The sequence below is a fragment of the Apium graveolens genome, unplaced genomic scaffold, assembly GCF_009905375.1.
Source record: "Apium graveolens cultivar Ventura unplaced genomic scaffold, ASM990537v1 ctg8481, whole genome shotgun sequence".
NCBI lineage: Eukaryota > Viridiplantae > Streptophyta > Magnoliopsida > Apiales > Apiaceae > Apium > Apium graveolens.
The window spans coordinates 1-27078 of NW_027421215.1; the positions used below are offsets into that span (position 1 = coordinate 1).

Below are 27078 nucleotides of genomic sequence, written 5' to 3' on the forward strand. Positions count from 1 at the left end.
AATAAATTAACATTTATTTATTATAATTTAAGTTATTAGTGAAAATGATGTTTAACCCGTGTTGTTATATAAGTAGAATCAAAAAATTGTAATCTTGTACTTAAGAATTTTGTATTTGATCTTAAACCTATATCATATATAGATATATATATATGCATGCAAACTGTCTTTAACTACAAAATTAAAAAAAAAACTCATATAAAACTTTGGTTAACACATATATAACTTAAATTAAAATACAATTACATTATTTTACGACAATTAATTTTAAATATTCATAAAAAGTACGTGTAAATTCATATGTAATAAAGTTCTAATATGGTACAAAGACTATAATCTTACTATATGATACGGAGCTTAGTAGTTACATTTGCAAATCAAATCAAACTCATAAACAAGTCAAGTTCTTTCTGAACAGAGCTGAGGTTAATTATTTTTAAAAAAATGAAACGAGATGATCAGAGTTTAACGACCGAAAGAATAGTAATGTTCAATATTGATTAATAAACTTAAATCTATATATATTTATTTTTGACGTCGAGGTTTAAGATTATGTCCAATCTTATTTTACACTATTTAGAAAATACTAATTTTAGAAATCGTAAATTACTTTTTAAAATATAGACGTCAAAATTTTATTATGTTCTAATATTTTACTAAAATCGGGTGTATGTAAATTACAGGTTATGTAATGATGTTCGTGAATTATAAAAAAATTGGAGATAAATAAATCATGATTACGATGTTTGATAGTTCTCTTATGAAAAATTAAGCGTTAAATTTTGAAGTATGAACGACATTTCCATAATTTAAATTATTAATAAACGACGAGAAAAATATATTTATAAATATATTAGTGATTAGTAATAATTTATCATTTGTAATATATATCATTATAACTAATTTATTATAACGAATTTTAACTGAGTTCGAGCTGATTCCGAGCTAAATTATTACCGAAACCGGTGAGTCCAAGCGATTTTGAGTTTAACGAGCTGAGTACTATTTTAAAAGAAAAAAGCTCGGCTTCACTCTTTTACTCATCCGAACTCATTTTCATGTTTAAGATCATTTTGACTAAGGAGACGAGACGACTGAGTTCACTTAAACGAGCCGATCTCCAGTATTGTTCATAATAACTCTGTTATTTGTAGCCCTACTCATGAATAACTCTGGTATCAAGTTTTTCTTTTGTTGACGTGGTTAGTATGTGTGAGCAATCTTTACAAATTGACATTTGATTGCATCATCATATTGTGCTAATTCAAAATTAAACTATTTAAGTTTACTAACTAAGACTCACGATCCAAAATATTTTTACTTTATTTCTTCTCTAAAAATTATTGTATTTTTATATTTATAAAAGACTAGTAGTAGTAGAACTCGGTCAAAAACCCAATATTTCACCAAATAAAATCTGAAGGAATAATAATTTGAAAAAAATGTTCAAAAATATTTAGTTCATGTCCAAATTCTAAAGACAACATATGTTTTCAAGATGGGCATCCTATGTTTTCGGATTTGAATCATGCTTCTATTAGAGATGGTGGTGTAGGAGAGGGGCAAATGGGAAAATAAGAAATATGTAGTGGCAGACCAAAGAAAGGAGGAGTAAATGAATGGTAATCTCATGGCTGTAGGAGAAGAGGAGCTAGAACAAGCTTACAGTAAGGAATAAAAATGGAGGAATAGGTGGGATAAATATATTGATTAGATGTGAATAAAGTGATTTGTTTTAAAAAAAAAAATATTAGTTTGGATTCTCATTTTTCATGTGTCTCTTATCAAAACAAACTTATTAAGGTAAATATACTATTTTTAATTTCATAATACATTTTAACAATTTCAGATTTCCTCATTGTGATAATATATCTTGTTTCCTAATATTATTGAATACCAAAAGGAAAAAGCATGTCCTCATTGAAGATTAACTCAACATATATATTTTTCTTCATAACTCCCACATAAATCATCAATCCTCAAACTTACAATTATAGAAAAGTTAGGAGAAGAGAGATCATACTAATTCTATTATAGGCATTTAATAAGATATGTAACCTTGTGTGCCAGCTGCTTTCTCTTAACCTTTCATCCACTAGATTTACTAGGGGGTTTGCTAAAATAAGAATGGTTTCAATCAATACCTCTTATGAATACTAAATGGCATACAATAATTAGATAGATCAAAATGCCTAGGAAGAACTTTAAACTGTACTTCATATACAGGAAAAAAATTAAAGAAAATATAGATGATTGTATGCAAAACATTCTAAGATTTATACATGGTACAAATTTTGTTGGGTTATTACATATATCACCTGAGTTTAACATCATTTAATAATAAATGAGTAAAATTTTTAAAAATATTTATTTTATTCATACAACATTTTTAGAATATTTCATAATTTATTAATAATTCCAAAACTTTCTACGAAATTATGATATTTCTTATAGCTAGTGCTCAAAAAATACATAACTAGAGTTCACATTTGTGTGTATTAAAGAATAGTTATACATGTGTTCAATTCATATAATATATATAATTTTAGATTGGTATTATTATGAAAATGATAATAAATTAACAATATTTCATAATTTTGTACCCAATAGGTGATAGATAAAGAAAATTGAGAAGTATATAACATTAATTAAAATAAATTAGTAACGGCTAAGCACACATCTATATTAAAGAAATGATTTTTTTAAGAAAAATAAAATATCATATTACAATACAAGAAAAACGGATATTTCCTACCGAGGAATTGGTAGGAAATGCCCCAAAATCGATAGAAAATGACGAAATTCCTAGGTGGGAAATAACATCGGTGAGAAATGAGTATGATCACAGTGAACATGGTCCCACATGTTGATTTGGACAGCCACATGTCGAGGACCCACATGCCAAGTAAGATGCGAATTCTTCAAGAAGTTGTAGGAGATGAAGCATACTTGTGGTTTGACTGGATATGGTGACAATGATGCCCCAGCTTTGAAGAAGACAAACATCGAAATTGGCATGGCCGATGCTATTAACGCATGCTTCTGACATTATTCTTAAGAAAATTAGGCTTTGATTACTAATGTTTTTGATTTTCCTATTGTTTACTGAAATCCTTTGGATTGGTTTGGTAATGAAAATTATGTATTGGTTAATCAAATGCAATATTATTGGTTGGTTTTTGATTTTATCTATTTTTTTGTATGTATATAATTTAATCAGTCAATATTTACCATCAGTTTATATAACTATAAATTATGTATAAATGTTTATCTACATAATAAATGTTTTTAAAAAATTGATATAAAAAGCCCATTCTCTACAGCTACGAAAACATCAGTTTTTAAATAACAAGACATTAGTTTATAGCTGATGTATATTAACCAGACATCGCCTAAAACCGATGTTTATGTACATATTTGACATCAATATTTGCAAGGAGCTGATGCCTGGGGTGATTTTTAACAACGATTCGGGACCGATGTGAAATCAAAGGAACTGATATCTGAGATGACATTTCATATCAGTTTTGGACTGATGTGAAAAAAAATACTTTTCTATACACCCGTATAGATATTGGTTTTGAAGGAAATAAACATCAGTTCAGAACTGGTGTATATTGATCTTTTTCTAGTAGTATTTAAGGATCATCACAGGCAACTAGGCCTTCTAAGTCAAATCCTGATTTAAAGCTCAAAGGCATAGTTCTTGACACTAATTTTGATGTTCCTGAGAAATATTCTGGTGATGATGCTGAGTCTGATGATTCTGATGATGATGATAATCCTGATGATGATAATCCTGATGATGCTGCTCTGAAAAATGGAATAAAAGTATCTAAATTGTCTATTTTTGGTTCATCATCTGTTCATGCTCCCACTCTTAATACTCATAGGGCTTATGAATGGAATCAGTCTTGGGACTACCAAGTGAGAAGATCTCTCTGGAATCTGCTCAGACTTTAGTTGATCATTCTGTTCATTTGGTTTCTAATTCTGATATGAGAGCATCTATCAATGCCACAACTGTTTTAGTTAAAGGATTGCATTCTTCAGTGATTATTAAAGGAACAAACAAATGTAATGGCTTGATCAAGAGGATGTTCAGCATGGAAGCTAAGCAGGATCAAATTTCTGAGAAGCTCGCAGCTCTGGAAGCAAGTCAGACTACAACAAATTTACTATTGCAAATTAGAAATAAATTTGGCACATGTGATACACAAAGATAAGGTTTCTCTTGGGTAAAGTTATTTGAAAAAATATACTAAAAACTAATTAACCTTAATTCCTTGAGCAATTTCACCTACAAGCCTCTGGAATGGAAGTTTTAATATCAAAAGCTCAGTAGTCTTCTGATACTTACGGATCTCACTACAAGAAATTACTGTATGATTAGCCTTGGGCAACAACCAGGAAATGATATTTCAATAATAACATGAATTGATAAATATATACTGAAGGGCAACTGTTCCAGGGTGGTATCTATGTGGCTTCCTATAGGCACCAATTGTTGGAGCACGCATACGAGCAACCTGTGATAGAGAACAAAACACAGAAATGTTAGGAGTAGATATATCAAGTTAGGAGAAGATAGATCATAATGTATTGTATTATAGGCATTTAATAAGATGTAACCTTGTGTGTGAGCTGCTTTCAAGGAACCTTTCCTCCACTAGATTTACGAGCAGTTTGCTTGGTACGAGCCATCTAAAAATAAAATAAAAATGGTTGCAATCAATACCTTTGATGAATACTATATAACATACATATAATTAGATAGATCAGATTTCATGGGAAGAACTTTAAACTGTACTTCATATAGAGGAAAAAAATAAAGAGAAATGGTCACTTAATAAATTACCTAGCTATAATTCTTCTTCAAATATTTTGAGGTTTATTTTCTCTTTATCACTTCCTAGTGAAGATGTATATAAAAGTTTGAATAACAAATGGGGAGGGGGAAACTGTTTTTATATATGGGGCAGGGGGATTATGTTTTGATTAACAGTTACAAGTTGTTCATGATGTGCTTCGTAGTTTCTACATGAATTGACGGCTCTTAAGTGTAGTTTTGTGAGTTCCCCGCCCATCCATCTGATGGTCTATAATCAATCTTAAAGGTAGGTGCGGATCATAAATCCTACTCAACGTGTTCTTATTGGAGTGTTCAAAAAATTTTGGATCGAGGATCTTTTATAGATAAAATGGTAATAATTCTAAAATTAATAAAAATCTAGATGATTGTGTGCAAAATATGCAAAGATTTAAAAAAAATATTTTAATTTCTAAAAATAATAGAAGATTTTTACAAATGGGCTTACTAATAACTAGACTAAATTCACCTGAGTAATCACGCTCCACCAATAAATTTTGATTATAAAATCCGGTACAAACTTTTTTATGTACAAACTTTTTTGGTTATTACATATATTACTGGAATTTAACATCATTTAACAATAAATGAGTAAATTTTGGTTATTACATATATCACTTGAATTTAACATCATTTAACAATAAATGAGTAAAATTTTTAAAAACATTTACTATATACGTACAACATTTTCATAACATTTCATAATTTATGAAAAAGTTGCAAAAGTTTCTACAAAAGTCTCATATTTTCTTATAGCTATGCTCAACAAATACATAACTAGAGTTCAAACTCGTGTGTGTTAAACAATAGTTATGCATGTGTTGAATTCATATCATATATAATTTTAAATTGGTATTATTAATAAAATTAAAATAAATTAACAGTATTTTATAATTTTTGTACCCAATATTTTTTGGGTGAACTGATAAATAAAATTGAAAAGTATATAATATTAATTTAACAAAATTTTAGTAATGACTAAGCATACTTCTATATTAAAGAAATAAACTTTTGGTTTTTTGAAGAAAAATAAAATATCATATTATGTGCTAATTTAATACTGGCGAATGAGAAGGATATCGAAGAAATAAATTACATTTATTTATTAAAATTTAAGTTATTAGTGAATAAATGATATTTAACCCGGGTTATATAAGTAGAATCAAAAAAATTGTAATCTTGTACTTAAGAATTTTGTATTTGATCTTGAACCTATATATTCATATATTTATATATATATAGGTGCATGCAAACTGTCTTTATCTACAAAATTACAAAAAAATAAATAAATAAAACTCATATAAAACTTTGGTTAACACGTATATAAGTTAGATTAAAATACATTTACATAAATTTACGACAATTAATTTTAAATATTCATAAAAAGTACGTGTAAATTCATATGTAATAAAGTTCTAATATGGTACAAAGACTATAATCTTACTATATGATACGGAGCTTAGTAGTTACATTTGCAAATCAAATCAAACTCATCGAGCTGCAAACAAGTCAAGTTCTTTCTGAACCGAGCCGAGGTTAATTATTATTAAAAAAATGAAACGAGATGATCAGAGTGTAACGACCGAAAGAATAGTAATGTTCAATATTGATTAATAAACTTTTTCTTATAATGATATAAACATTATCGATCTACACTTGTTTCTTAAAGCTATATATATTTATTTTTGACGTCGAGGTTTAAGAATATGTCCAATTTTATTTTACACTATTTAGAAAATGCTAATTTTAGAAATCGTAAATTACTTTTTAAAATATAGATGTCAAAATTTTATTATGTTCTAATATTTTACTAAAATCGAGTGTATGTAAATTACAGGTTATTTAATGATGTTCATGAAATTATGAAAAAATTGGAGACAAATAAATCATGATTACAATGTTTGATAGTTCTCTTATGAAAAAATTAAGCGTTAAATTTCGAAATATGAACGACATTTCCATAATAATTAAATTATTAATAAACGACGAGAAAAATATATTTATAAATATATTAGTGATTAGTAATAATTTATCATTTGTAATATTTATCATTATAAATAATTTATTATAACAGAATTTTAACTGAGTTCGAGCTGATTCCGAGCTAAATTATTACCGAAAGCGGAGTGAGTCCAAGCGATTTGGATTTTAACGAGCCGAGTACTAGTTTAAAAGAAAAAAGCTCGGCTTCACTCTTTTTCTAATCCAAACTCATTTTCATGTTTAAGATCGTTTTGACTAAGGAGACGAGACAAACTGAGTTCACTTAAACGAGCCTATCTCCAGTATTGTTCATAATAACTCTGTTTATTTGTAGCCGTACTCTTGAATAACTGTGGTATCAAGTTTTTCTTTTGTTGAGGTGGTTAGTGTGTGTGAGCAAATCTTTAGAAATTGACATTTGATTGCATCATCAATATTGTGCTAAATTCAAAATTAAACTATTTAAGTTTACTAACTAAGACTCAGGATCCAAAATATTTTTACTTTATTTCTTCTCTAAATATTATTAGTATTTTTATATTTATAAAAGACTTGTAGTAGTAGACTCGGTTAAAAACCCAATATTTCACCAAATAAAATCTGAAGGAATAATAATTTGAAAAAAATGTTCAAAAAATATTTTAGTTCATGTCCAAATTCTAAATACAACATATGTTTTCAAGATCGGCATCCTATGTTTTCAGATTTGAACCATGCTTCTATTAGAGATGCTAGGGTAGGAGAGGGGCAAATGGGAAAATAAGAAATATGTAGTGGCAGACCAAAGAAAGGAGGAGTAAATGAATGGTAATCTCATGGTTGTAGGAGCAGAGGAGCTAGAAAAAGCTTACAGTAAGGAATAAAAATGGAGGAATAGGTGGGACAAATATATTGATTAGATGTGAATAAAGTGATTTATTTAAAAAAAAAAATTATTAGTTTGGATTCTCATTTTTCATGTGTCTCTTATCAAAACAAACTTATTTAAGGTAAATATACTATTTTTAATTTCATAATGCATTTTAACAATTTCAGATTTCCTCATTGTGATAAATTATCTTCTTTCCTAATATTATTGAATACCAAGAAGAAAAAGCATATCCTCATTGAAGATGAACTCAACATATATATTTTTTCTTCATAACTCCCACATAAATCATCAATTCTCAAACTTACAATTATAGAAAAGTTAGGAGATATATCATACTGAATTCTAGAGTTTGTTTAGTATTGATCCCATTGAATATCAAATTGATAATCATCAAAATTAATAAAACACAAACTAAATAAACAATATATCATAATTTTCAAAATTAAAATAACAAAATTTGAATTAAAATAATAAATGTTATGAACAAAGACTATCAAAAAAGTCAAATTGACCCATGCTTTTAGAGATGGTGAGAGGGGCAAATTGGAAAATGAGAAATGTGTGAGTGGCATCTACTCGCTAGAACAATCTTTCATGAGGTAATACATACAACAAGGAATAGAAATTGAGGAATAAGGGTACAAATATATTAAATTTGAATAAAGTAATTTTTTTCACTAAATTTCATTAGTTTGGATTCTCATTTTTTTCTAAATTTTCATTAGTTTGGATTCTCATTTTAATAAGTAAACTAATTGAAGGGAAATGTACTATTTTTCATTTCTTATTACATTTTAATAATTTAGGATTTCCTCATTATTGTGAATTATCTACTTTCCTAATATTAGTGAATACCGAAAGAAAAAGGTATCATCCTCATTGAAGATTAACTCAACATATATAATTTTTCTTCATCACTCCCACATATATCAGCAATCCTCAAACTTACAATTACAACTACTATTTTAATTACACTGCTCTCCTGCAGAATCAACTGCTTAAGCACACTCTCCGCGGATCCTCCTTGCCAGCTGAATGTCCTTTGGCATTATTGTCACCCGCTTAGCATGAATTGAACACAAGTTGGCATCATGGAATAGGCCTACCAGGTAGTCCTCCGATGCCTCCTGTAGAGCCAGGAATGCATGGCTCTGGAAACGCAAATCACTCTGTAACAACAAATTCACTATTGCAAATTAGAAATAAATTTGGCACATACCATACACAAAGATAAGGTTTCTCTTGGGTAAAGTTATTTGAAAAAATATACTAAAAACTAATTAACCTTAATTCCTTGAGCAATTTCACGTACAAGCCTCTGGAATGGAAGTTTTAATATCAAAAGCTCAGTAGTCTTCTGATACTTACGGATCTCACTACAAGAAATTACAGTATGATTAGCCTTGGGCAACAACCAGGAAATGATGTTTCAATAAATAACATGAATTGATAAATATATACCGAAGGGCAACTGTTCCAGGGCGGTATCTATGTGGCTTCCTATAGGCACCAGTTGTTGGAGCACGCATACGAGCAACCTGTGATGGAGAACAAAACACAGAAATGTTAGGAGAAGATATATCAAGTTAGGAGAAGATAGATCATAATGTATTCTATTATAGGCATTTAATAAGATGTAACCTTGTGTGTGAGCTGCTTTCCAGGAACCTTTCCTCCAATAGATTTACGAGCAGTTTGCTTGGTACGAGCCATCTAAAAATAAAATAAGAATGGCTTTCAATCAATACCTTTGATGAATACTATATGACATACATATAATTAGATAGATTAGAATTCCTGGGAAGAACTTTAAATTGTAATTCATATAGAGGAAAAAAATAAACAGAAATGGTCACTTAATAAATTACCTAGCTATAATTCTTCTTCAAATATTTTGAGGTTTATTTTCTCTTTATCACTTCCTAGTGGATGTATATAAAAGTTTGAAGAACAAATGGGGAGGGGGAAACTGTTTTTATATATGGGGCAGGGGGATTATGTTTTGATTTAACAGTTACAAGTTGCTAATGATGTGCTTAGTAGTTTCTACATGAATTGAGGCTCTTAAGTGTAGTTTTGTGAGTTCCCCACCCTCCATCTGACGGTCTATAATCAATCTTAAAGGTAGGTGCGGATCATAAATCCTACTCAACATGTTCTTATTGGAGTGTTCAAAAATATTTGGATCGAGGATCTTTTATAGATAAAATGGTAATAATTCTAAAATTAATAAAAATCTAGATGATTGTTTGCAAATTATGCAAAGATTTAAAAAGAATATTTTAATTTCTAAAAATAAGAGTAGATTTTTACAAATGGGCTTACTAATAACTAGACTAAATTCACCCGACTAATCACACTCGACCAATAAATTTTGATTATAAAATCCTGATACAAATTATGTACAAACTTTTTTGGTTATTACAAATATCACTCGAATTTAACATCATTTAACAATATTTTATAATTTCTGTACCCAATATTTTTTGGGTGAACTAATTTAATATTGGCGAATGAGAAGTATATCGAAGAAATAAATTACATTTATTTATTATAATTTAAGTTATTAGTGAATAAATGATGTTTAACCCGTGTTATATAAGTAGAATCAAAAAAATTGTAATCTTGTACTTAAGAATTTTGTATTTGATCTTAAACCTATATATTCATATATAGATATATATAGGTGCATGCAAACTGTCTTTAACTACAAAATTAAAAAAAAAACTCATATAAAACTTTGGTTAACACATATATAACTTAAATTAAAATACAATTACATATATTTTACGACAATTAATTTTAAATATTCATAAAAAGTACGTGTAAATTCATATGTAATAAAGTTCTAATATGGTACAAAGACTATAATCTTACTATATGATACAGAGTTTAGTAGTTACATTTGCAAATCAAATCAAACTCATAAACAAGTCAAGTTCTTTCTGAACAGAGCTGAGGTTAATTATTTTTAAAAAAATGAAACGAGATGATCAGAATTTAACGACCGAAAGAATAGTAATGTTCAATATTGATTAATAAACTTAAATCTATATATATTTATTTTTGACGTCGAGGTTTAATATTATGTCCAATCTTATTTTACACTATTTAGAAAATGCTAATTTTAGAAATCGTAAATTACTTTTTAAAATATAGACGTCAAAATTTTATTATGTTCTAATATTTTACTAAAATCGGGTGTATGTAAATTACAGGTTATTTAATGATGTTCGTGAAATTATAAAAAAATTGGAGACAAATAAATCATGATTACGATGTTTGATAGTTCAATTATGAAAAAATTAAGCGTTAAATTTTGAAGTATGAACGACATTTCCATAATAATTAAATTATTAATAAATGACGAGAAAAATATATTTATAAATATATTAGTGATTAGTAATAATTTATCATTTGTAATATATATCATTATAACTAATTTATTATAACAGAATTTTAACTGAGTTCGAGCTGATTCCGAGCTAAATTATTACCGAAACCGGAGTGAGTCCAAGCGATTTCGAGTTTAACGAGCCGAGTACTAGTTTAAAAGAAAAAAGCTCGGCTCTTTTACTCATCCGAACTCATTTTCATGTTTAAGATCGTTTTGACTAAGGAGACGAGACGAACTGAGTTCACTTAAACGAGCCGATCTCCAGTATTGTTCATAATAACTCTGTTTATTTGTAGCCCTACTCATGAATAACTCTGGTATCAAGTTTTTCTTTTGTTGACGTGGTTAGTATGTGTGAGCAAATCTTTACAAATTGACATTTGATTGCATCATCAATATTGTGCTAAATTCAAAATTAAACTATTTAAGTTTACTAACTAAGACTCACGATCGAAAATATTTTTACTTTATTTCTTCTCTAAAAATTATTGTATTTTTATATTTATAAAAGACTAGTAGTAGTAGACTCGGTCAAAAACCCAATATTTCACCAAATAAAATCTGAAGGAATAATAATTTGAAAAAAATGTTCACAAAATATTTTAGTTCATGTCCAAATTCTAAAGACAACATATGTTTTCAAGATCGGCATCCTATGTTTTCGGATTTGAATCATGCTTCTATTAGAGATGCTGGTGTAGGAGAGGGGCAAATGGGAAAATAAGAAATATGTAGTGGCAGACCAAGGAAAGGAGGAGTAAATGAATGGTAATCTCATGGCTGTAGGAGAAGAGGAGCTAGAACAAGCTTACAATAAGGAATAAAAATGGAGGAATAGGTGGGACAAATATATTGATTAGATGTGAATAAAGTGATTTGTTTTAAAAAAAAATTATTAGTTTGGATTCTCATTTTTCATGTGTCTCTTATCAAACAAACTTATTTAAGGTAAATATACTATTTTTAATTTCATAATACATTTTAACAATTTCAGATTTCCTCATTGTGATAATATATCTTGTTTCCTAATATTATTGAATACCAAAAGGAAAAAGCATGTCCTCATTGAAGATTAACTCAACATATATATTTTTTCTTCATAACTCCCACATAAATCATCAATCCTCAAACTTACAATTATAGAAAAGTTAGGAGAAGAGAGATCATACTAATTCTATTATAGGCATTTAATAAGATATGTAACCTTGTGTGCCAGCTGTTTTCTCTTAACCTTTCATCCACTAGATTTACTAGGGGTTTGCTAAAATAAGAATGGTTTTCAATCAATACCTCTTATGAATACTAAATGGCATACAAATAATTAGATAGATCAAAATGCCTAGGAAGAACTTTAAACTGTACTTCATATAGAGGAAAAAATTAAAGAAAATATAGATGATTCTGTGCAAAACATACTAAGATTTATACATGGTACAAATTTTGTTGGTTATTACATATATCACCTGAGTTTAACATCATTTAATAATAAATGAGTAAAATTTTTAAAAATATTTATTTTATTCATACAACATTTTTAGAATATTTCATAATTTATTAATAATTCCAAAACTTTGTACGAAATTATGATATTTTCTTATAGCTAGTGCTCAAAAAATACATAATTAGAGTTCACATTTGTGTGTATTAAAGAATAGTTATACATGTATTCAATTCATATAATATATATAATTTTAGATTTGTATTATTATGAAAATGATAATAAATTAACAATATTTCATAATCTTGTACCCAACTGGGTGATAGATAAAGAAAATTGAGAAGTATATAACATTAATTAAAATAAATTAGTAACGGCTAAGCACACATCTATATTAAAGAAATGATATTTTTAAGAAAAATAAAATATCATATTACAATACAAGAAAAACGGGTATTTCCTACCGAGGAATTGGTAGGAAATGCCCCAAAATCGATACGAAATGACGAAATTCCTAGGTGGGAAATAACATCGGTGAGAAATGAGTATGATCACAGTGAACATGGTCCCACATGTTGATTTGGACAGCCACATGTCGAGGACCCACATGCCAAGTAAGACGCGAATTCTTCAAGAAGTTGTAGGAGATGAAGCATACTTGTGGTTTGACTGGATATGGTGACAATGATGCCCCAGCTTTGAAGAAGACAAACATCGAAATTGGCATGGCCGATGCTATTAACGCATGCTTCTGACATTATTCTTAAGAAAATTAGGCTTTGATTACTAATGTTTTTGATTTTCCTATTGTTTACTGAAATCCTTTGGATTGGTTTGGTAATGAAAATTATGTATTGGTTAATCAAATGCAATACTATTGGTTGGTTTTTGATTTTATCTATTTTTTTGTATGTATATAATTTAATCAGTCAAATATTTAACATCAGTTTATATAACTATAAATTATGTATAAAATGTTTATCTACATAATAAATGTTTTTAAAAAATTGATATAAAAAGCCCATTCTCTACAGCTACGAAAACATCAGTTTTTAAATAACCAGACATTAGTTTATAGCTGATGTATATTAACCAGACATCGCCTAAAACCGATGTTTATGTTCATATTTGACATCAATATTTGCAAGGAGCTGATGCCTGGGGTGATTTTTAACAACGATTCCGGACCGATGTGAAATTAAAGGAACTGATATCTGAGATGACATTTCATATCAGTTTTGGACTGATGTGAAAAAAAATACTTTTCTCTACACCCGTGTAGACATTGGTTTTGAAGGAAATAGACATCAGTTCAGAACTGGTGTATATTGATCTTTTTCTAGTAGTATTTAAGGATCATCACAGGCAACTAAGCCTTCTAAGTCAAATCCTGATTTAAAGCTCAAAGGCATAGTTCCTCACACTAATTTTGATGTTCCTGAGAAATATTCTGGTGATGATGCTGAGTCTGATGATTCTGATGATGATGATGATAATCCTGATGATGCTGCTCTGAAAGCTGGAATAAAAGTATCTAAATTGTCTATTTTTGGTTCATCATCTGTTCATGCTCCCACTCTTAATACTCATAGGGCTTATGAATGGAATCACTCTTGGGACTACCAAGTGAGAAGATCTCTCTGGAATCTGCTCAGACTTTAGTTGATCATTCTGTTCATTTGGTTTCTAATTCTGATATGAGAGCATCTATCAATGCCACAACAGTTTTAGTTAAAGGATTGCATTCTTCGGTGATTATTAAAGGAACAAACAAACGTAATGGCTTGATCAAGAGGATGTTCAGCATGGAAGCTAAGCAGGATCAAATTTCTGAGAAGCTCGCAGCTCTGGAAGCAAGTCAGACTACAACAAATTCACTATTGCAAATTAGAAATAAATTTGGCACATGCGATACACAAAGATAAGGTTTCTCTTGGGTAAAGTTATTTGAAAAAATATACTAAAAACTAATTAACCTTAATTCCTTGAGCAATTTCACGTACAAGCCTCTGGAATGGAAGTTTTAATATCAAAAGCTCAGTAGTCTTCTGATACTTACGGATCTCACTACAAGAAATTACTGTATGATTAGCCTTGGGCAACAACCAGGAATTGATGTTTCAATAATAACATGAATTGATAAATATATACCGAAGGGCAACTGTTCCAGGGTGGTATCTATGTGGCTTCCTATAGGCACCAGTTGTTGGAGCACGCATACGAGCAACCTGTGATAGAGAAAAAGCACAGAAATGTTAGGAGAAGATATATCAAGTTAGGAGAAGATAGATCATAATGTATTGTATTATAGGCATTTAATAAGATGTAACCTTGTGTGTGAGCTGCTTTCCAGGAACCTTTCCTCCACTAGATTTACGAGCAGTTTGCTTGGTACGAGCCATCTAAAACTTAAATAAGAATGGTTTTCAATCAATACCTTTGATGAATACTATATGATATACATATAATTAGATAGATCAGATTTCATGGGAAGAACTTTAAACTGTACTTTATATATATAGAGGAAAAAAATAAGAGAAATGGTCACTTAATAAATTACCTAGCTATAATTCTTCTTCAAATATTTTGAGGTTTATTTTCTCATTATCACTTCGTAGTGAAGATGTATATAAAAGTTTGAAGAACAAATGGGGAGGGAGAAACTGTTTTTATATATGGGGCAGGGGGATTATATTTTGATTTAACAGTTACAAGTTACTAATGATGTGCTTCATAGTTTCTACATAAATTGACCGCTCTTAAGTGTAGTTTTGTGAGTTCCCCGCCCCTCCATCTGACGGTCTATAATCAATCTTAAAGGTAGGTGCGGATCATAAATCCTACTCAACGTGTTCTTATTGGAGTGTTCAAAAATATTTGGATCGAGGATCTTTTATAGATAAAATGGTAATAATTCTAAAATTAATAAAAATCTAGATGATTGTGTGCAAAATATGCAAAGATTTAAAAAGAATATTTTAATTTCTAAAAATAATAGCAGATTTTTACAAATGGGCTTACTAATAACTAGACTAAATTCACCCGAGTAATCACGCTCGACCAATAAATTTTGATTATAAAATCCCGTACAAACTTTTTTATGTACAAACTTTTTGGTTATTACATATATTACTAGAATTTAACATCATTTAAGAATAAGTGAGTAAATTTTGATTATTACATATATCACTTGAATTTAACATCATTTAACAATAAATGAGTAAAATTTTTAAAAACATTTACTATATACGTTCAACATTTTCATAACATTTCATAATTTATGAAAAAGTTGCAAAAATTTCTACGAAAGTCTCATATTTTCTTATAGCTGTGCTCAACAAATACATAACTAGAGTTCAAACTCGTGTGTGTTAAACAATAGTTATGCATGGGTTGAATTCATATCATATATAATTTTAAATTGGTATTATTAATAAAATCAAAATAAATTAACAATATTTTATAATTTTTGTACCCAATATTTTTTGGGTGAACTGATAAAGAAAATTGAAAAGTATATAATATTAATTTAACAAAATTTTAGTAATGACTAAGCACACTTCTATATTAAAGAAATAAACTTTTGGTTTTTTGAAGAAAAATAAAATATTATATTATGTGCCCTAATTTAATATTGGCGAATGAGAATGATATCGAAGAAATAAATTACATTTATTTATTAAAATTTAAGTTATTAGTGAATAAATGATGTTTAACCCGAGTTATATAAGTGGAATCAAAATAATTGTAATCTTGTACTTAAGAATTTTGTATTTGATCTAAAACCTACATATTCATATATAGATATATATATATATATAGGTACATGCAAACTGTCATTAACTACAAAATTACAAAAAACTAAATAAATAAAACTTATATAAAACTTTGGTTAACACATATATAACTTAAATTAAAATACAATTACATAAATTTACGACAATTAATTTTAAATATTCATAAAAAGTACGTGTAAATTCATATGTAATAAAGTTCTAATATGGTACAAAGACTATAATCTTACTATATGATACGGAACTTAGTAGTTACATTTGCAAATCAAATCAAACTCATCGAGCTGCAAACAAGTCAATTTCTTTATGAATCGAGCCGAGGTTAATTATTTTTAAAAAAATAAAACGAGATGATCAGAGTTTAACGACCGAAAGAATAGTAATGTTCAATATTGATTAATAAACTTTTTCTTATAATGATATAAACATTATCGATCTACACTTGTTTCTTAAATTTATATATATTTATTTTTGACGTCGAGGTTTAAGAATATGTCCAATTTTATTTTACACTATTTAGAAAATGCTAATTTTAAAAATCGTACATTACTTTTTAAAATATAGATGTGAAAATTTTATTATGTTCTAATATTTTACTAAAATCGGGTGTATGTAAATTACAGGTTATTTAATGATGTTCATGAAATTATGAAAAAATTGGAGACAAATAAATCATGATTACAATGTTTGATACTTCTCTTATGAAAAAATTAAGCGTTAAATTTTGAAATATGAACGACATTTCCATAATAATTAAATTATTAATAAACGACGAGAAAAATATATTTATAAATATATTATTGATTAGTAATAATTTATCAATGGTAATATATATCATTATAAATAATTTATTATAACAGAATTTTAACTTAGTTCGAGCTGATTCCGAGCTAAATTATTACCGAAACCGGACTAAGTCCAAGCGATTTCGAGTTTAAATTGTCTATTTTTGGTTCATCATCTGGTCATGCTCCCACTCTTAATACTCATAGGGCTTATGAATGGAATCACTCTTGGGACTACCAAGTGAGAAGATCTCTCTGGAATCTGCTCAGACTTTAGTTGATCATTCTGTTCATTTGGTTTCTAATTCTGATATGAAAGCATCTATCAATGCCGCAACAGTTTTAGTTAAAGGATTGCATTCTTCTATCTCTACACTCAAGAAAGATAATGTTGATCTTAGAGAAAATATTGTTGATTTTTCAGTGATTATTAAAGGAATAAACAAACATAATGGCTTGATCAAGAGGATGTTCTGCATGGAAGCTAAGCAGGATCAAATTTGTGAGAAGCTCGCAGCTCTGGAAGCAAGTCAGACTACAACAAATTCTAAGTTGGATGTTATTCTCTCTCTTCTACAAAGTCTAGATGCCCAAAAGGGGGAGATAGTACCAAAGATAAAGTGTCAACCTGAATCAGTTTCGAGGAGAATACCAATTCCAATGATGGTGATAAGCAAGCAAAGAAGTCCTCTGATGTTGTGATAGTTCAAATTGGAACTGGAATTCAAAATCAAACTACACACTCAACTCAAGTCTCTAAGGGTAGATCACATGGATCTAATTTAGAAACTGCTCGTGTTACTCCAAGTTCAATTCCTGACAACAAAGAAACAAGTTCTGATTCTTTTCCTGATACTGATAGAGTGATAGTAACTCCTCATTCTGTTAAATTTGAAGAAGAAGAAATTCTATTTCGAGTGGATTTACAGATTCTTTCTGCTTATTGTGAAGCCTTTAATGCTGAAAACTTCAAGGAAGAAGAAATGGTTTTTGACAGAGAAGAAAGAGCACGGGAAGGAAAAATCAGAATTGCTGTTGACAAAGCAAATCAAGCATACAGGAACATGCGTAAAAGACCTGAAATGAATAGATGGAGGAGTACAGATAAGAAGATGTTACATGAAAGAGCAGAAAGAAAAGCTCAAGTATTTCCAAAAATCAAGAACCAATATAAACTCTTGCTGATAGTCCTGGTGAGGAAGTAATTGTTGATCATCTGGAAAGACTTGAAGTTGTGAAGATTATACTTGACAAACATGATGGTTCAGAACCTGAACCGAAGATCTTACTCTTATTGCAAAATGATCAAATTCAAGTTCTTTCACTTGATGAACTGATGATCATGTCAACAAAGGAACTGAAATACATTCACTATTTGCTAAGAGTTGAAGATGAAACTTCAAGGTTATGGTCAAACATGATTCTTGCCAATATCAGAAAAAAGATATTGGATGATGGTCAATATTAATTTGGATCATATATTCCTACATACATAAATTTCAAAAGGCAAGAAGTCAATATGAAGAAAGGAGGAGCTATTATTGAAAATATTCTTACACAGACACATAACCATGAATCCTGATGGTTCTAATGCTTGTTATGTGACACTGGACGAGTTAATGATTGAAAGAATTCCAATCATAAACTTAAGGGCTTCTATCTATCAACTGTCAAATTAATCTGGATATGGGAAAAACTAGAATATCATATTAGAAGAGATATTGTTTAAAAAGTTTGATGATAGATTTAAAGTTTTTGTTCAAAGATACTGTAGAGTTTATCAATAAATATAAAAATTAAAGTCTAAAATACAGTATGCTTTGTACTCTACAATTTGTCTCTTTGGTTTTTGGCACTAGACATTACTTTGGAATTTATGCTTATTCTGCAAAGCATAAATTGGCGGAGAAATTTTAATAATTATCAATGTCAGGGATCGATTTATCAAGGCGTCAAGATCTGACAGAGGAATTAGGATATGTTAAGCCAATCAGGATCTGTTTGACAGTCAGGATATGTCCTCGGCATTGAACTCCGCAAAAATACCCCTAATTGTACGGCTAACCATCATGGAAACTGCTTGATTCTCATGAACAATGGTGTTCATGACTACAGTGCTCCAGAAATCGTTCAAGACATCCAGGTAGAGCTCTGGGTTTACAGTTAATCCTCCTGAAATATAGGAATCAGAAATGAACTTGACAAAGCACTTAAAGTTATCAGGTTCTTGAGTTGGATCCACAAAAGCCAGATAATTGGTTCCATCCTTGGGAATAACAGTTCTCATATTGTTAGCAACCATTAAAGAGTTTGGGTTTTAGTGGGTAAGTGATTTGAGAAAGAAAAAACTTGAAACGAAAGAGATTGGTGAAATTTTGCAGAAACTAGGTCAATTGAGATCTCAAAAGCGTAAAGAGGGGTTATGTCGAGATGTCTGGGTATTTATAGGGTAGAGATGTGACTTGTCAAAAAGTGAATAATGAACTGTTAATATTTGCTTGTAGAGAAGTCTCATGACCTATAGAGAACTCAAGTACAGATGTCACTTTCTTGACTCTTATCGAGAACTAGATAGTGACTTATCGAGATGTTGTACAAATACCCAGTTTGTCCTTATTGGATTAAATTATTCCAATTTATATTGAAGAACTCAACATAAAATTAGAATAGATTTTATATCAAAAAAAAATTATCTTTTACTTAAGAATTTTGTATTTGATCTTGAACCTATATATTCATATATAGATATATATATATATACGTGCATGCAAACTGTCTTTAACTACAAAATTACAAATAAATAAATAAATAAATAAATAAAACTCATACAAAACTTTGGTTAACACATATATAACTTAAATTAAAATACAATTACATATATTTACGACAATTAATTTTAAATATTCATAAAAAGTACGTGTAAATTCATATGTAATAAAGTTCTAATATGGTACAAAGACTATAATCTTACTATATGATACGGAGCTTAGTAGTTACATTTGCAAATCAACTCAAACTCATCGAGCTGCAAACAAGTCAAGTTCTTTTTGAAACGAGTCGAGGTTAATTATTTTTAAAAAATGAAACGAGCTGATGAGAGTTTAACGACCGAAAGAATAGTAATGTTCAATATCGATTAATAAACTTTTTCTTATAATGATATAAACATTATCGATCTACACCTGTTTCTTAAATATATATATATTTATTTTTGACGTCGAGGTTTAAGAATATGTCCAATTTTATTTTACACTGTTTAGAAAATGCTAATTTTAGAAATCGTACATTACTTTTTAAAATATAGATGTCAAAATTTTATTATGTTCTAATATTTTACTAAAATCGGGTGTATCTAAATTACAGGTTATTTAATGATGTTCATGAAATTATGAAAAAATTGAAGACAAATAAATCATGATTACAATGTTTGATAGTTCTCTTATGAAAAAATTAAGCGTTAAATTTCGAAATATGAACGACATTTCCATAATAATTAAATTATTAATAAACGACGAGAAAAATATATTTATAAATATATTAGTGATTAGTAATAATTTATCATTTGTAATATATATCATTATAAATAATTTATTATAACAGAATTTTAACTGAGTTCGAGCTGATTCCGAGCTAAATTATTACCGAAATCGGACTGAGTTCAAGCAATTTTGATTTTAACGAGCCGAGTACTAGTTTAAAAGAAAAAAGCTCGGCTTCACTCTTTTACTCATCCGAACTCATTTTCATGTTTAAGATCGTTTTGACTAAGGAGACGAGACGAACTGAGTTCACTTAAACGGGCCGATCTCCAGTATTGTTCATAATAACTCTGTTTATTTGTAGCCCTACAAATAAGGTTTCTCTTGGGTAAAGTTATTTGAAAAAATATACTAAAAACTAATTAACCTTAATTCCTTGAGCAATTTCACGTACAAGCCTCTGGAATGGAAGTTTTAATATCAAAAGCTCAGTAGTCTTCTGATACTTACGGATGTCACTACAAGAAATTACTGTATGATTAGCCTTGGGCAACAACCAGGAAATGATGTTTCAATAAATAACATGAATTGATAAATATATACCGAAGGGCAACTGTTCCAGGGCGGTATCTATGTGGCTTCCTATAGGCACCAGTTGTTGGAGCACGCATACGAGCAACCTGTGATGGAGAACAAAACACAGTAATGTTAGGAGAAGATATATCAAGTTAGGAGAAGATAGATCATAATGTATTCTATTATAGGCATTTAATAAGATGTAACCTTGTGTGTGAGCGGCTTTCGAGGAACCTTTCCTCCAATAGATTTACGAGCAGTTTGCTTGGTACGAGCCATCTAAAAATAAAATAAGAATGGTTTTCAATCAATACCTTTGATGAATACTATATGACATACATATAATTAGATAGATTAGAATTCCTCGGAAGAAATTTAAATTGTACTTCATATAGAGGAAAAAAATAAAGAGAAATGGTCACTTAATAAATTACCTAGCTATAATTCTTCTTCAAATATTTTGAGGTTTATTTTCTCTTTATCACTTCCTAGTGGATGTATATAAAAGTTTGAAGAACAAATGGGGAGGGGGAAACTGTTTTTATATATGGGGCAGGGGAATTATGATTTGATTTAACAGTTACAAGTTGCTAATGATGTGCTTAGTAGTTTCTACATGAATTGACGGCTCTTAAGTGTAGTTTTGTGAGTTCCCCCCTCCATCTGACGGTCTATAATCAATCTTAGAGGTAGGTGCGGATCATAAATCCTACTCAACATGTTCTTATTGGAGTGTTCAAAAATATTTGGTTCGAGGATCCTTTTATAGATAAAATGGTAATAATTCTAAAATTAATAAAAATCTAGATGATTGTGTGCAAAATATGCAAAGATTTAAAAAGAATATTTTAATTTCTAAAAATAAGAGTAGATTTTTACAAATGGGCTTACTAATAACTAGACTAAATTCACGCGACTAATCAGACTCGACCAATAAATTTTGATTATAAAATCCAGTACAAATTATGTACAAACTTTTTTGGTAATTACATATATCACTCGAATTTAACATCATTTAACAATAAATGAGTAAATTTTGATTATTACATATATCACTTGAATTTAACATCATTTAACAATAAATGAGTAAAATTTTTAAAAATATTTACTATATACGTACAACATTTTCATAAAATTTCATAATTTATGAAAAAGTTGCAAAAATTTCTACGAAAGTCTCATATTTTCTTATAGCTATGCTCAACAAATACAGAACTAGAGTTCAAACTCGTGTGTGTTAAACAATAGTTATGCATGTGTTGAATTCATATCATATATAATTTTAAATTGGTATTATTAATAAAATCAAAATAAATTAACAATATTTTATAATTTCTGTACCTAATATTTTTTGGGTGAACTAATTTAGTATTGGCGAATGAGAAGGATATCGAAGAAATAAATTACATTTATTTATTATAATTTAAGTTATTAGTGAATAAATGATGTTTAACCTGTGTTATATAAGTAGAATCAAAAAAATTGTTATCTTGTACTTAAAATTTTGTATTTGATCTTAAACCTATATATTCATATATAGATATATATATATATAGGTGCATGCAAACTGTCTTTAACTACAAAATTAAAAAAAATAAAAAAATAAAACTCATATAAAACTTTGGTTAACACATATATAACTTAAATTAAAATACAATTACATATATTTTACGACAATTAATTTTAAATATTCATAAAAAGTACGTGTAAATTCATATGTAATAAAGTTCTAATATGGTACAAAGACTATAATCTTATTATATGATACGGAGCTTGGTAGTTACATTTGCAAATCAAATCAAACTCATCGAGCTGCAAACAAGTCAAGTTCTTTCTGAACCGAGCTGAGGTTAATTATTTTTAAAAAGTGAAACGAGATGATCAGAGTTTAACGACCGAAAGAATAGTAATGTTCAATATTGATTAATAAACTTAAATCTATATATATTTAATTTTGACGTCGAGGTTTAAGAATATGTACAATCTTATTTTACACTATTTAGAAAATGCTAATTTTAGAAATTGTAAATTACTTTTTCAAATATAGATGTCAAAATTTTATTATGTTCTAATATTTTACTAAAATCGGGTGTATGTAAATTACAGGTTATTTAATGATGTTCATGAAATTATGAAAAAATTGGAGACAAATAAATCATGATTACGATGTTTGATAGTTCTCTTATGAAAAAATTAAGCGTTAAATTTCGAAATATGAACGACATTTCCATAATAATTAAATTATTAATAAACGACGAGAAAAATATATTTATAAATATATTAGTGATTAGTAATAATTTATCATTTGTAATATATATCATTATAAATAATTTATTATAACAGAATTTTAACTGAGTTCGAGCTGATTCCGAGCTAAATTATTACCGAAACCGGACTGAATCCAAGCGATTTCGAGTTTAACGAGCCGAGTACTAGTTTAAAAGAAAAAAGCTCGGCTTCACTCTTTTACTCATCCGAACTCATTTTCATGTTTAAGATCATTTTGACTAAGGAGACGAGACGAACTGAGTTCACTTAAACGAGCCGATCTCCACTATTATTCATAGCTAACTCTGTTTATTTATAGCTAACTCTGTTTATTTATCGCCCTACTCATGAATAACTGTGGTATCAAGTTTTTCTGTTGTTGAGGTGGTTACTGTGTGAACAAATCTTTATAAATTGACATTTGATTGCATCATCAATATTGTGCTAAATTCAAAATTAAACTATTTAAGTTTACTAACTAAGACTCACGATCCATAATTTTTTACTTTATTTATTCTCTAAATATTATTGTATTTTTATATTTATAAAAGACTAGTAGTAGTAGACTCGGTCAAAAACCCAATATTTCACCAAATAAAATCTGAAGGAATAATAATTTGAAAAAAAATGTTCAAAAAATATTTTAGTTTATGTCCAAATTCTAAAGACAACATATGTTTTCAAGATCGGCATCCTATATGTTCAGATTTGAACCATGCTTCTATTAGAGATGCTGGTGTAGGAGAGGGGCAAATGGAAAAATAAGAAATATGTAGTGGCAGACCAAAGAAAGGAGGAGTAAATGAATGGTGTCTCATGGTTGTACGAGAAGAGGAGCTATAACAAGCTTACAATAAGGAATAAAAATGGAGGAATAGGTGGGACAAATATATTGATTAAATGTGAATAAAGTGATTTGTTTTAAAAAAAAATTATTAGTTTGGATTCTCATTTTTCATGTGTCTCTTATCAAAACAAACTTATTTAAGGTAAATATACTATTTTTAATTTCATAATACATTTTAATAATTTCAGATTTCCTCATTGTGATAAATTATCTTTTTTCCTAATATTATTGAATACCAAAAGAAAAAAGCATGTCCTCATTGAAGATTAACTCAACATATATATTTTTTTCTTCATAACTCCCACATAAATCATCAATCCTCAAACTTACAATTATAGAAAAGTTAGGAGAAGAGAGATCATACTGAATTCTATTATAGGCATTTAATAAGATATGTAACCTTGTGTGCCAGCTGCTTTCTCTTAACCTTTCATCCACTAGATTTACTAGGGGGTTTGTTTGGTATCAGCCATCTACAAATAAAATAAGAATGGTTTTCAATCAATACCTCTTATGAATACTAAATGACATACAAATAATTAGATAGATCAAAATGACTAGGAAGAACTTTAAACTATACTTCATATACAGGAAAAAGTTAAAAGAGAAATAATCACTTAAATTACCTAGTTATAATTCTTCTTCAAATATTTTGATATTTATTTCTTGTTTATCACTTTCTAATGAAGATGTATATAAGAGTTTGAACGAACAAATGGGGATGGGGAAACCTCCATCTAACGGTCTATAATCAATCTTAAAGCTAGGGTAGGGATCATAAACTCCATTCGATCAACGTCTTTTTATTGGAGTCTTCAAAAATATTTGGAATGTGGATCTTTTTTTAATAAAAAGGTAATAATTCTAAAATTATAGAAAATATAGATGATTGTGTGCAAAACATACTAAGATTTATACATGGTACAAATTTTGTTGGTTATTACATATATCACTTGAGTTTAACATCATTTAATAATAAATGAGTAAAATTTTGAAAAACATTTATTTTATACATACAACATTTTTAGAATATTTCATAATTTATTAAAAAATTGCAAAACTTTCTACGAAATTATGATATTTTTCTTATAGCTAGTGCTCAAAAAATACATAACTAGAGTTGCCCGCAAGGGTTGGCTCAGTTGGTTAAAAAGAGGAAAACTAACCTCTTGGTCACAGGTTCGAATCCCACGGGAGGAGTATCTATGATTATACCTCCCGATCCAAAGCCTGTCGCTTAAATGCGGTTTACCTTGGTTCACGTGGTTTGCAGGCTATTACGTGAACCCGTAGGGTTTAGCCGGTGCGCACCCGAAGGGTAGCGGCTGCGGGTTACCTACGATAAAAAAAAATACATAACTAGAGTTCACATTTGTTTGTATTAAAGAATAGTTATACATATGTTCAATTCATATAATATATAAAATTTTAGATTGGTATTATTAAGAAAATGATAATAAATTAACAATATTTCATAATTTTGTACCCAATGGGTGATAGATAAAGAAAATTGAGAAGTATATAACACTAATTAAAATAAATTAGTAACGGCTAGCACACATCTATATTAAAGAAATGATTTTTTTAATAAAAATAAAATATCATATTACAATACAAGAAAAACGGGTATTTCCTACCGAGGAATTGGTAGGAAATGCCCCAAAATCTATAGGAAATGATGAAATTCCTAGGTGGGAAATAACATCGGTGAGAAATAAGTATGATCACAGTGAACGTGGCCCCACATGATGATTTGGACAGCCACATGTCGAGGACCCACATGCCAAGTAAGACGCGAATTTTTCAAGAAGTTGTAGGAGATGAAGCATACTTGTGGTTTGACTGGGTACTTGTGGTTTCTCTACACCCGTGTAGACATTGATAATCCTGATGATACTGCTATGAAAGCTGGAATAAAAGTATCTAAATTATCTATTTTTGGTTCATCATCTGGTCATGCTCCCACTCTTAATACTCATAGGGCTTATGAATGGAATCACTCTTGGGACTACCAAGTGAAAAGATCTCTCTGGAATCTGCTCAGACTTTAGTTGATCATTCTGTTCATTTGCTTTCTAATTCTGATATGAAAGCGTCTATCAATGCTACAACAGTTTTAGTTAAAGGATTGCATTCTTCTGTCTCTACACTCAAGAAAGATAATGTTGATCTTAGAGAAAATATTGTTGATTTTTCAGTGATTATTAAAGGAACAAACAAACATAATGGCTTGATCAAGAGGATGTTCAGCATGGAAGCTAAGCAGGATCAAATTTCTGAGAAGCTCGCAGCTCTGGAAGCAAGTCAGACTACAACAAATTCTAAGTTGGATGTTATTCTCTCTCTTCTACAAAGTCTAGATGCCAAAAAGGGGGAGATAGTACCAAAGACAAAGTGTCAACCTGAATCAGTTTTGAAGAGAATACCAATTCCGATGATGGTGATAAGCAAGCAAAGAAGACCTCTGATATTGTGAGAGTTTAAACTGGAACTGGAATTCAAAATCAAACTACACAGTCAACTCAAGTCTCTAAGGGTAGATCACATGGATCTAATTTAGAAGTTGCTCGTGTTACTCCAAGTTCAATTCCTGACAATAAAGAAACAAGTTCTGATTCTTTTCCTGACACTGATAGAGTGATAGTAACTCCTCATTATGTTAAAATTGAAGAAGAAGAAATTCTATTTTGAGTGGATTTAGAGATTCTTTCTGCTTATTGTGAAGCCTTTAATGCTGAAAACTTCAAGGAAGAAGAAATAGTTTTTGACA

General features: G+C 29.0%; 2 protein-coding genes across 2 annotated transcripts; both read right to left on the reverse strand.

Annotated features, from left to right (window-relative positions):
• Positions 1–8722: 8722 nt before the first annotated feature.
• LOC141705048 (histone H3.3-like) lies at positions 8723–9437 on the reverse strand. Its single transcript, XM_074508121.1, has 4 exons — positions 9366–9437; positions 9186–9262; positions 9010–9100; positions 8723–8893 (listed from the first exon to the last, which is right to left on the reverse strand). Exons 1-4 carry the CDS (start codon positions 9435–9437, stop codon positions 8723–8725), a joined length of 411 nt encoding a protein of 136 aa, XP_074364222.1.
• Positions 9438–21035: 11598 nt separating this feature from the next.
• LOC141705047 (histone H3.3-like) lies at positions 21036–21472 on the reverse strand. Its single transcript, XM_074508120.1, has 3 exons — positions 21401–21472; positions 21221–21297; positions 21036–21135 (listed from the first exon to the last, which is right to left on the reverse strand). Exons 1-3 carry the CDS (start codon positions 21470–21472, stop codon positions 21036–21038), a joined length of 249 nt encoding a protein of 82 aa, XP_074364221.1.
• Positions 21473–27078: the final 5606 nt, after the last annotated feature.